We start from the raw sequence: 13756 nt of genomic DNA, 5'->3' as shown, positions 1-13756 counted from the left end.
CTGCCTGAGAGTGATAAGCATGTGCATGTTACCAAATTTGTAGCCATGTTTCACTCTTATGGTAGGTACCTGTCTGCTGCCTCACTCTTTTGTTCTCTCTCTCACCTCTTCAAATTGCCATGTGAGGTAGCTGGCAGCACAACGGCAGGTGGAAGGTGTGGGGGTGTTACCAGGACCCCGATGACACCCAACAGTTGGTCATGACACAGACCTGACAGCATAAGGCCTTCCGATAGCAGAACCGACCGCTGTATCTCACTTGCTGATTCTGGGACGAAGGAAGGAAAGAAAATGCAATTAACAGCACTGATTCTCTCTCTCTCCCTCTCTTTGTACTGCACCTATCTAGCAGTACCTTATTACTACATACAGTACAACTAACTAACTTAAACTTCCTCTCTCTCTCTCTCACCAGTAACTGTCTTGAGTGTGACGGGCATTGGTGGGGACCCAGGGGTGTGGAGAAGCGCTCGACAGACACGTCCAAATGTGCCCTCCTCCTCCACCCCACCCACCTCCACTCTTTCCCTGGCTATCTGTGCTCCTGCAATTTTGCCCGCAATGTCCGCTGAAAATAAAAAAAAACATCATCAGCACCACCACCACCACTACCACTACCACCACCAACATTATCAGTAGTATGATGAAGGAATGAAGGAATTAATATTATTCCAAACTGCAGTACTGTATTCTAGGTGGCAGGTTACTTACTTTATCATCATCATCATCATCACCACCACCACCACCTCCTTTCGGGACCAGGAAAAAAATTCATCATCATCATCATTCAATCCTACATTGCCCCATGAGGAGTGTAGAAGCCCGGGGCTAGGCAAGTTGGTTCTGACATTTAAGATGAGAGTGACCAGCCTCACTCATCCCTGAGTGGCATTACATGAGCAATATACCCCAACCACTCCTTGGATATAAACCTTCACCGGTTCAGTCCGACTGGAGCACTGTAATTACTCACTAAACCACCAGACGCCAAAATTTGGTTACATGGTTACCACCCAGGGCAGTAAATGGTTTCCTGATGTACAGGAAACCATGTGGCTTGTCACTCAGTGAAAAAAAAAAAAAGAAAAAAAAAAAGAATGAGATACTAAGCAAAGTTTGCCCAACTTAATAAACCACACTGCCTTCCACTCACCATTTACATCAGTAACATGAAAGAGGATACCGAGGTGTTAAGTGCAGAATAAACCTCTAGAGAACAGGTGCTACACAACCAACAAAGCCACTCTCAGCAGGGCCATGTGCAGGATTTGTGAAAGGGGGGGTGGGGTTTAAAAAAAAAAAAAAAAAAAAAAATATATATATATATATATATATATATATATATAACCTAGTTTATTCACTTTATTTATGCACCATCTAATCCCATGTTGCCTCAGGAGGAGCGTAGGAGCCCAGGGCTAGGCAAATTGGTCTTGACATTTAAGATGGAAGTGACCAGCCTCACTCGTCCCAAAGTGGCATTATGTGAGCAATAAACCCCAACCTCCCCTTGGATATAAACCTGCACCAGCTCAATCCGATAAGAGCGTCATAATTACCCACTAAACTAAGTAACACAATACAGTAAACTTAGGTACTGTAACTGACTCAAATACTGAAAGGATACAAACTCAGGGTATAATACATACTGAGCTGTACAGAACCTTGGAAGTGAAGGCAATGTGGATAGCAGTGGACAGAGCACCTTGGAAGTTAGGGGAATGCAGACAGGGTGAGTCTATTATAAATATGGGACGTGTTTCACAATATCACAGCTATCACAACTTTTTATCTCTTTTTCTATTATTTTTCTATCATGACATTCTTAACAGGATTTAATTACTTTAATGCATTCCATTTTTATTATTATTTTCATTCAAATTTTTCATTCTTTCCAAATGGAGGGATTAAACCTTAACCCTCCCCCCCCTCATGTGCATGGCCTTGACTCCCAGCATAACCAAAACTCCATCATGGCAGTGAGTGAGAGTGAGACACGATCCAGGCATAAAGAAAAAGTATAATGATAAAAATGAAAACAGTACAAAGGAAGAAAAGTATAATGATCCATCCATCCACTATCCAATCCTACATTGCCCCATGAGGAGCGTAGGAGCCCGGGGCTAGGCAAGCTGGTCCTGACATTTAAGATGAGTGACCAGCCTCACTCATCCCTGAGTGGCATTACGTGAGCAATAAATCCCAACCACGCCTTAGATATAAACCTGCACCAGCTGAATCCGATTGGAGCGCCGTAATTACCCACTAAACCACCAGGCGCCAAAATTTGGTTATATGGTTACCACCCAGCGTAGTAAATGGTTTCCTGGTTTACAGTAAACCATTAGGCTTGTCACTCAGTGTAGAGTCACCCACAGGCAGAAGGAAGAGGAAAGAATGAAGGATAGAAAGACAGAAGAGGGAGTCTAAAGTCACCTGGAAGCAGAAGGGCGAGGAAAGAATGAAGGAAACAGAAGAGGATTAAAGGAAAGAAGGATGGAGGAGAGGAAAGGGCGGACATCTGAGAGCAGCACTATATTGAATGAGTGGATGATGAGCGCCCCCATCTACCACAAAAAGTATAATGATAAAAATGAAAACAGTACAAAGGAAGAAAAGTATAATGATAAACATGAGTACAGACAATCCTATATCACCTCTTTCAGCTGGGGTGCAGCAGTTGACATGGCCACCCTACTGTTATTCATCATCATCAATGTCATCATTCTGTGTTGCTCCATGAAGAGCATAGGAGCCCGGGGCTAGGCAAGTTGGTTCTGACATTTAAGATGAGAGTGACCAGCCTCACTAATCCCTGAGCAGCATTTCGGGAGCAATAAATCCCAACCACCCCTTGGATATAATCCTACACAGGCTCAATTCAATTGGATCGCCTTAATTGCCCACTAAACCACCAGGCATCATAATTTGGTTATATGGTTACCACCCAGCATAGTCATTTAGTGTAGAGTCACTCACAGACAGAAGGATGAGGAAAGAATGAAGGAAAGAAAGAAGAGAGGAAAGGGCAGTCACTCGAAAGCAGCACTACATTGAGTGAGTGGATGGTGAGTGCCTCCAACTACCACTATACTGTTATTAATTATTATTACTATAATTAGCTATTGTTATTATTATTATCCATCCATCCATCCATCATCCAATCCTACATTGCCCCATGAGGAGCGTAGGAGCCCGGGGCTAGGCAGTTGGTCCCGACATTTAAGATGAGAGTGACCAGCCTCACTCATCCCTGAGTGGCATTAGGTGAGCGATCAACCCTAACCACCCCTTGGATATAAACCTTCACCGCCTCAATCCAATTGGTGTGCAATAATTACCCACTAAACCACCAGGCGCCAAAATTTGGCTATATGGTTACAGTACCACCCAGCATAGTAAATGGTTTCCTGGTGTACAGGAAACCATTTGGCTTGTCACTCAGTGTAGAGTCACCCACAGGCAGAAGGAAGAGGAAAGAATGAAGGAAAGAAAGACAGAAGAGGGAGTGTAAAGTTACCCGTAGGCAGAAGGACAAGGAAAGAATGAAGGAAAGAAAGACAGAAGAGGATGGAAAGAAAGAAAGACGGAGGAGAGGAAAGGGCAGACACCCAACAGCAGCACTACATCAAGTGAGTGGATGGTGAGCACCCCCACCCACCACTTATTATTATTATTATTATTATCATCATTATTATTATTATTACACACGATACAATTCAACCTTCTCAAAACCAAACTTCTAAACTTCAAATATGTCTAAAGTTTTAACAAATCTAACTAGCTGCCCAAACCTGACCATTTCCAAATTTTTCTGCTTGTTTACCGGATGTCTAAGTGACCAATTGCCACCCACGTGTGGGAATGCTGAGTTGTGACGAGATTAACACTAGAATATGGCAACAATCACGAAGAAGTGCTTTGGAAAAGATGTAGAGGTGTACTGGTCTTTCTCTCCCATTAAGAAATGTGAAATAAACTGGAAAAGGACAAAAATCTGGGCCAAGTTAAGATGAAAGATTTATAGTTTTGAATGATAATTCCTGACAATGGCCACCAAAAGGCTTTGAGTGTGTGCCCTGAGGCCCAGCAGTCCTCTCATGCAGCACACACCTGCCACATGCCATTAACATGTGAGACAAAGCTTACACAAACAGGCAGGCCCCGTTTTATGAAGTCACCTTACGATTTTTCAAGTTTACGATCGTGTACTTTTAGTACAGCATTCAATAATGTATGAGATATTCAACACTTTAATACAAAATGGGTTTTGTGTTAATGATTTTACCTAACTGTAGGCAAACGTAAGTGTTCTAATTGCATTTAATAGGCCTGGTAGGCTTGGCTAGGCTATGATGTTTGCTTGGTTAGGTATTAAATGCATTTTTTGACTTCCGGTAAATTCCACTTACGATCCGTTTCTTGAAACATAACCCGATTATAAGTTGGGGACCACCTGTACGTTCGTGGCTACACCTTCCAAACACAGAGATGTATCTCAACTTACTCAACCTGGGGTCGGTATACTGTGGCTCTGGGCTTGCTGTTGTTGTTGTTGTTGTGTTTGTTGTTGTTGTTGTGGGCTGGGGTGAGCGCCGTAATTCACTTAGTGACGACTGTGAGACCTTTCCTGCCTGTGTGCCAGCCTGTTGCTGTTGCTGTTGTTGTTGTTGTTGTTGCGGCCGCTGGTTGTTTGGTACAGAACCTCCGCCACGCCCTCCCTCCATCGCAGCGTTGCCGCATCTCCTGCGGACCGGAAACATGTCAACAATCATCACCATAGCCACTGACACTAACCATCACCGTCATCAATCATCACTATCATCACCAACACCATCATTATTACCACCACTGTCACCAACACTATAATCAATCATCATCATCATCACCACCATCATCATTATCATAATATTCATCATCACTACTAATCTCATCATTATATATATATTTACCAATATCACAGCCATTATCAGCATCACTAACACTAACACCATCATCACCACTTCCCTAACATTAATCCCTGAAATCTATCTATCTATCTATTGCCAGACGCCTCAATCCCGTTTGGGGTGGCCACAAACAAATCGTCTCCAAGTCGCCCTGTCCCCCGCCATTTCATTGCCCTGCTCCCAACTCACACCCCCCTCTCTCATACACCTCTCCACCCCATCCCTCCATCTCATCCTCGGCCTCCCCCTCCCTCTTCTCCCCTCCACCTCACTCACATACACTCTCTTTGTCAGTCTTTCACCCTCCATCCTCTCCACATGGCCTGAAATGAATCCAGAAAAGAAACACATGGAAGTAGAAAAACTATCACTGCAACTGAAGAGTTGTGAGGAAGGATGTGATTGGAATGTATTGATGTTGTGATGAGGAGGGGTAGACTGAGATGGTTTGGGCATGCGGAGAGGATGAAGGATGTCAACTGGGTGCAGAAGATGAGAAGTGTGAACGCCGGGGGTGGGGTTGCGAGAGGCAGACCGAAAAAGACCTGTGACAAGATCAGAGAGTGTGGCCTGAAATATAAGCGACTGAATAGGGAGGCTGCCAGAGACTAAGCAGAGTGAACAGCCACCATTAAGTGGCCAAGGCTGACACATGCAAGCAGGCTGAAGTCTTTATAAACGAAAAACAAGCGAAAACAAAACATTATCCTTATCCATTTTCATACTCAGTGCAGTACAATAACATCTTCAGGTGATTCTACACTGCGTGACAACCCAAATGTCTTCATTACTATCTCTTCTCTCCCCCACCTTTCCTTTTCTGGTAGGTCATCCTTGTCTAATTCTCATGGTCTAGTCACACTCGTACTGGAACTGCCTAGCATGGGTCTCGCAACCTACTACACTTACTATTTTTATGTTGTATCACCTTTGCTTCAAAAATAATAACATAGGATGCGTAAAACTACAGAAAAATGATTGGCCTGTGTTAGGTACTTTCTCAAAAACGGCAGTTTTTCCTCCTCTCTGTTTATTCTTGAAAACGGCTCAAACTGGACTGAAAACCTCTTGTATAACAATATAAAAAGTTGCTGTGTGTGAAAAAGGCTACTGTGGGAGGTACTGCAGTTAACTTTTTTTCTCATGCAATACTCATCCCTTATTCCTTGCCTTCCATGCTGAGGCTACTCCAGGCCCACTATCTTTGTTTTCCCTCACTTGACTCCTCTCTCATCCATATATCACTTTCTTCTGTGTACACTGCCTATCATTGTATAATGGTAAAATAAACTTATTTGTCATTTTTACTCTACCTTATTAAATGACAGTAACACAAACACCACATAATCGAAGTAATTTGCTAGTTTTCTCACAAAACAGACTCAAAGTTGTACAATACTCATACAGTATTTTTATCATACACGTAGATCTCCCTTGGAAAGGCCTTGATCTCAACTTTGTGGCATTCCATAAACATTCACCTGAGGTATTACAAAAGCCTTGATCTCAACCTTATGGTACCAGTATAGAATTTTAAAAGCCTTGACCTTGTGTAATTCTAAAAGCCTCAAGCTTGACTTCAAGGTATAAAGGCTTGACTTCAAGGTATAAGGCAACATCAGCCCCAAGCTGGTTCCTGGATTCTAAGGCTGATGTTGCCTTACACCTAGAAGACAACGGTGATCATGAAAAGGAATATGACAATGATGATGATGGTGATACTGGAAAAAAAACCCATGACTAATACCCATGACTCACCTTGCTTTGCTGTAATACTGATGGAGACAATACTAATACTGATGATAAGCAGCCCTGACTTACCTTGCTTTATTGTGGTTGATGTGTGTAACCATAGCCAGCGCTGCCACCATGGCCAGGAACATACCCAGCACACTGACCGTCACCCACACAAGCTGACTGGCCTTGCTCCCTCCATCGTCTCCCTCGCCTGCCTTCACACCGTCCATTACACCTACATCTGAAAAATAACACCATATCACACCAAAGCCTTAACGCTACCACAATAACCACCATCGACATCATCATCATCAACACCAATACTGTAACATCATCATCATCAATATCAATATCATCATTATCATCACCTTACCCCTATCAAACCTGTCTGAACTATAGTACACTAACTACCATCATCATCATCATCATTATCCTAACAACACTACCATACTGCATCTGAAAAATCACATATAACCATAAAACTGTATAATAAAAAAACAAATAAAAATAATAATAATAATCATCATCATCATCCGGACCTCCTTTCCCACCCTAGGGCAGAGTGAGGAGTTGCAACGTCCAGAAAACCTGAGTTTGTCCAATTCAATGGGCCATGCTTCCATTCACCCATCATTCAAGCCCCCAAAATCCTGGCTCCATCAGATAGGCCAAAAAAAATTCACCACATTCTGTAGCTTCACATATACCTATCTGATAAAGTAATAATAATACTAATAATAATAAAAACAAAAAGAATAATAACATGTTTCATTTATAATGGCTCCAACATGCTTGCATGTGTCAGCCTTGGTCACCTAATGGTGGCTCTCCATGCTGCTCAATCTCTGGTAGCCTTCCTTTTCAGTCCCTTATTCCTAAGGTCACACTCCATGACCTTGTCCCAGGTCTTTCTTGGTCTGCCTCTCGCAACCCTACCCCCAGTGTTAACACTTCTCATTTTCTGCACCCACCTGTCATCCCCCATCCTCTCAACATGCCCAAACCATCTCGATACACTATGCCTCTCTTCACCACAAACCAATACACTCCAGTCCCATCCTACCTCTCAACTCTTCCATATAAACCTTGCCCCCCCAGGCCTCATATTCAAAGATGCACTGCACATCCACCTAATCACTGTCATTTCTGTATGTTTGAGCCTGCAAATATCCTCTTCCTTTGCTACCCATGTCTCACTACCATGCAGCGCTACACTCCTAACACATGCCACATACAAAGATCCCTTAGCACAGAAGGAGAGCCCTCTCAGTGTCAGGAGGGGCAAGAGCTCCCTGAACTTCTTCCAACCACTCTTCACTGTAGCCACAAAACTAACTCCAGCCTCACCTCCGACACGTTTCCCAAGTAACAAAACTCTTCCACACACTCGAGACTCACCAGCAAGTTCAATCCTTTCATGCCTGACATGCTCCCCCCAGTGAGTGAATTTGAAGGTGGCAGGTGGTGTAGTAGGCAAAGAAGAAGGTGGACAGAAATGGTAAATAAGTGTATGAGGAAGAGAGGTATGAAGAGTGATGAGGCTAAGTAACTGATATTGCATCGAACTGATTGGAAAAATTTTGTATGGAGGAGCACAGGACGAGGGTTTAGCACCTCTGTTCCTTCCAAGTGATGAATATTGGACTGACTCAAGCTTATAGGTGATGTGAAGCAAGTAAATGTGGATGTGTAGGCTATGCCTGTGAGGTGCAGTCAGGAGTCTGGGGGGCTTGAATGATGAGTAAATAAGAGTATGGCCCATATAGTTGAGCAGGCCTTTGCTAGTTCTCCTTCCCTCAGGCTTTATCTTGCAATCTGGACCCTCTCTCATCCCATCCTCAGGTGGGAAAATGAGGTCAGAATGATGGTGATGATGGCAATGGTGATAAAGATAAATACTAACTATTCTGGCACTGTATTCATGGGTACCTATAGTGTTACTGTAACATCAGCCTGACTACAAATAAAACTAACACACACACACTCCCTCTCTCTCACACACATTCTCCCTCCCCCCCTCTCACACACACACACACACACACACACTCCCTCTCTCTCTCTTTCTCTCCGTGTCACTAACCTCTAAGACACACTTTGCGTCGCAGTATGGTAAGTGTTGTGATGTCTGCCAGTGACGTATTCATTGGTACCTGTAGTGTTACTGTTACATCAACCTGCGGACAAAAGTATATCATTATTATCAATATTACCATCAGCATTATCAGCAATATAATTGAAGACAATTATCATTATTACTATTACAGTAAAAGTCCTGTAATCCAAATGGCAGGGGACTGAGGGTCATTCAGACTCTTGGTCTTTTTGGACTATTGGGAGGGACCTCTGAAAACATTAGACGTATGTACACTCACAATAACTAATTTCTGCCCAAGGGTACCCCCTCCCTACCCCTGTATACCCAAGGAAGTGGGGAGGGGGGGACAAAATGAGCTCCACCTGCCTCTACCCCAGCTCCCAACCCTCCCCCATACCCCTACCCAACCCCCCACCCCACCCATCATTCTTAACTGGCAGTTACATCTCAAGCTGATTTCATGCTTGGTCCCACTGCTAATACAAACCTAGTACACTGGGATATGTTAAAAGTATATAATATAACTATCAACACGCTGCAGCAAGAAATTAATGCATTATGACATTGATAGTACACAAAAACGTTAACAATGGCCCCCTCAAGCCTCATGCATTAAGTGCACCGCTTTGCAAACACACACACACACACACACACACACACACTGAAACACACAGACATAGGCACACCCAAACACGCAGACACAGACACGCATGCGCACAACTGAACGCCAGCACCCAATGCATGAGGCCTGGATGGCTGTTGTTAATACTTTTGTTTTACTGTCAACGTTACAATGCATTAATTTCTTGCTGCTGTGTGTTCATATTTATATTATATACTTTTTACATACCCTAGTGTTTTGTTTGTATATTGGTAATATGACTATGGACATAAAGTATGAGGTTAGCCTAAGATGTAACTGCCAGTTAAGAATGATGAGTGGGGAGGTTGGGTAGGGTAGGGGTATGGAGGAGGGTTGGGAGCCAGGGTAAAGGCGGGTGGAGCTCGTTTCGTCCCCCACTCCCGACTTCCCTGGGTTTATAGCGGTACAAAGGGGGCACCCCTGAGCAGAAATTAGTGATCGTGAGTATACATGGCTGTTAAATAAACATTTAAAATGATATGGGTTATTGTTTTAGTCTCTGGAAATGCATAAAAGTGTAGATGAACAGTTGCAGGCAGGTACATCCAAGTCCAAGAGCATGTCCAAGCCAGATAAATCCTCAGATAAAGCCAAGAAAATTTTGAAAAAAGACAAGAAAATTTCGAAAAATTTTGCCCTGACAAGTTCGGAATATTGGGATTGTTGGATCATTGGTGGCTGGATTGGAGGACATTCACTGTATTACAGTACACCACAAATCTTACCATCTCAGTATAACCCTCGCTCATATTATCAGCATCAATATGGCAAATTTCCCGCTGCAAAACAACCAAATATTACCACAATTCAACCCACGGTCACACTAAGATAACAGAAGCTGCAGAAGTGTTAGTGGGACCTATTTGTAGGGGAAGGAATGACATTTAAATCATGCTTTTTTTTTTTTTTTTTTTTTTAATAAAGACTGTAAATGTGACTGAAAGTGTTAAGTAAAATACTTTGAGATGGCTTGGCTATGTGGAGAGGATGGAGAATCAGAGACTGACTAGATAAGTGTACATGAGTGAGGTGGAGGGGGAGACCAAAGATGGATGTATGAAGGGTTGTGAGTTGGAAGGGGGGCAACTAATATGGCAGGGGACACATCGATGGGGAGGCAAGTTGTTCTGTGGCCATCCCCTTACAGATTATGGTGTATGACAAATTCCATGGAGTGACAGACTTTTCTCATGGATGAAAAAAAACAAAAAAAAGTTCATTTGAAAACTTAATGATGGGGGTGCTCAACATAAACTCACTCAATGTAGTGCTGCTCTCAGGTGCCTGCCTTTCCTCTCTTTCTTCCTTCATCCTATGTCGTTCTTTCCTTCATTCTTTCCTTTTCTTTCTGGCCATGGGTGACTCTACACTGAGCGACAAGCAAAATGGTTTCTTGTACACCAGGAAACCACTTACTGTGCTAGGTCTATCTGTCTATATATCTATTGCCAGACACCTCAATCCCATACGGGGTGGCCACAAACAAATCGCCTCCATGTCGCCCTGTCCCCCACCATTTCATTGCCCTGCTCCCAACTCACACTCCCATATAACCAGATTATGGCACCTGGTGGTTTAGTGGGTAATTAAGGGATTCCAATCGGATTGAGTCGGTGCAGGTTTATATCCAAGGGATGGTTGGGGTTTATTGCTCATGTAATGCCACTCAGGGATGAATGAGGCTGGTCACTCTCATCTTACATGTCAGGATCAACATGCCTAGCTCCGGCCTTCTACACTCCTCATGTGGCAGCACAGGATTAGATAATGAATGAATGAGAAATTACAAGTTGAATTCAAATGAAAGTGAATTTGTGCCATGAGTAGTAGTAGTAGTAGTTCCCTAGGCAGTCTGGCCGAACAGCCCCAAGTCCCTTAGGAAGGCCATGGCCGAGACCGGGCTTTCCCACAGAGCTCTCAAAGAGTGTATGTTGTGTTGTTAGAGTAGGTGATTGTGCCATGAGTTTTTGCTACTGCTGTACAATACTGTATGCCTATTCAAATGTCTGACTGATGAGTACACAAATATTTTAGTGTACACTACCAGCACATGTACTTACCACTATCCTGTTTATTTTGTACAATACTGTACTGCACTCTGCATTTCTGTATGCAAATCTGTTTAAGGCATTTTAGGAATGGGGAAGAGAATTTATGCCACTTTCTACTGCATATACTGTATAAAACAAAATGATTAATGCTGGAGAGGTATGACAGCCCATACTGGGTAACCATTCCCAACCCTCTAACTATTGCCCAATTGCTTAACATCCTGTGTCTCAAAAGTTTTCGAGTCCATTCTTAACAAAAATATTTTAAAGCATCTTTCCTATCATAACCTTCTTTGTGATCGTCAGTATGGGTTCCGTCAGGGATGCTCCTTCAGACTCCTGGTCGTCCTCCTTTCGGGACTTTGGCAAAAGCTTTGCCATTGCACTTGACGCCTCAAAGGCTTTCAATCGAGTCCGGCATAATTCTTTAATTTCCAAACTGCCCTCTTATGGTTTCTATCGTTCTACATGTGCCTTCATCTATAGCTTCCTTTATGGTCGTTCTATAGCTGCTATTGTAGACAGCCACCATTCTTCTCCTGGATCTGTCAACAGTGGTGTTCTTCAGGGCTCTGTCCTGTCACCAACTCTCTTCTTTTTATTCATGTTATTCATCAATGACCTTCTAAGCTGTACATCTAACCCTATCCACTCATACGCTGATGACTCCACCCTTCACCTTTCCATTCGGTTCCCACAACGTCCATCTCAGCAGTTCCTTCAACAAACAAGGGATGAGGCTATGGCACACCTAATGTCTGACTTGGCTCATATCTCTGACTGGGGTAAAAATAATCTTGTTTTTAATGCATCTAAGACTCAGTTCTTACACCTATCAACCCAACAAAATCTTCCACAGGAGTACCCACTAATGTTTAATAATATCCAGCTCAATCCTGCATCATCCTTGAACATGCTTGGGGTTTGAGAGAGTGTGTATGAAACAGAATCTAAAGGTGATTGTAGGGAAGAGTAAAGTTATGGTCTCCGAGAGAAGTCACTGAATGTACAGTGAGGTTGGAAGAGGAAATGGAAAATGTGAGTGCATTTAAGTACTTGGCTAATGTGATGCCTAAGGATGGAAGTTTGGAAACCACATAACCATGTAATGGGGTGATGTGAAGCCTACTATGGTGCACCTGTTAACTGGATGGAGGGATGTAAATGCAACATCCATCCAGGAACCAAACCTCCACACTCCTCCCACAGCCTTACTGTGGTAAGGTGCTGTCTGCTACAAGGGAACACTGGTTCACTGCATGGGACAGCCCTATGGGGGCAATTGTTTGTCTGTGGTTGATGGGTCTGCTTGCCCTGGCAGACTGGGGTTGGCAACAACTAGGCAAAATATTGTCACCTCTTTATCTTGAATGCTGAGCTTTAACAAAATATTGACACTACTATATGGTGTACCATAATGTACTGCACTTCATGAAAATCAGCTTTATTTAGGTAAGAGTCAGCCACAGTAGCCAGAGAATGTAAAGGTGTGGTGAAGTACAACATACACAAATCATCCATTCCTACCTCAGTGGAGAGCTTGCCAGTACATGGTATACTGAGCACCCAGGCAGTGAGTAGTGGTGGTACCAGACCGTGATCGCTGATGTTGTATGACGGTGATGACAGAGCTACACTGTTGCCAGTCTCTACGCTTAGGCTGTATGGCATCTGTAGGGTGAAAAATACATATGACCACCACCACCACCCTGACCTTGTTTTTCCCACTTACAGCTGAGGTGAAGCAGGACCCAGAAAGAAGGAAAGGTCATGAACAAAGCTGGAAGAACAATCATCATCATCATCATCATAATGTAACTGTGAAATCTGATGTTATATGATGGTGAGGATAGAGCCACAGTTACCTGTCTCTGTTGTGGCCGTTTGAAATAAATTATCATCAACATCATCATCATCCTTATTATCAGCAACATAATCATCACCCACATTATCATCATCATTAATATCACCCTGATTATCATAAGTCATCACCTTCCTTATCATTCAGAAACTAGGAATGAGAAAGAATGAAATAGGAGAGCTATCATTATCATTCTGATCCTTATTAAAACACCCTGCTAAAAATGAGGTGGGACAGGATCCAGAAGCGCGAAAGAGAAAGTACAAATGTATGAGAGAAAACTATCATTAAAAAGAATATCATTATTGTTATCCTATAACAGGAATTAGTTGGAGAAGAACACAGAGGTTTTAGGAAGGGAAGAGATTATATAGATCAGATAATCATCCTTAGGTCTTTAGTGGAAATGTTTCTATAGAA

The 13756-nt window shown here is 43.0% G+C and overlaps 1 protein-coding gene across 1 annotated transcript in view; it reads right to left on the bottom strand.

Annotated features, from left to right (window-relative positions):
* LOC145390604 (tyrosine-protein kinase Dnt-like) overlaps positions 1-13756 on the bottom strand; it is a 31039-nt gene that overhangs the window by 9942 nt on the left and 7341 nt on the right. The window contains 7 exon segments of the mRNA XM_080265408.1: positions 106-268; positions 413-568; positions 4508-4746; positions 6771-6888; positions 7475-7501; positions 8767-8860; positions 13003-13146. Coding sequence (XP_080121534.1) covers positions 106-268; positions 413-568; positions 4508-4746; positions 6771-6888; positions 7475-7501; positions 8767-8860; positions 13003-13146 — 941 coding nt within the window.

This window comes from Coenobita brevimanus, chromosome 15 (assembly GCF_032717465.1).
Source record: "Coenobita brevimanus isolate Jiangsu-jjx chromosome 15, ASM3271746v2, whole genome shotgun sequence".
NCBI classification, from domain to species: domain Eukaryota; kingdom Metazoa; phylum Arthropoda; class Malacostraca; order Decapoda; family Coenobitidae; genus Coenobita; species Coenobita brevimanus.
This window is presented reverse-complemented; position numbering and strand designations above follow the sequence as displayed.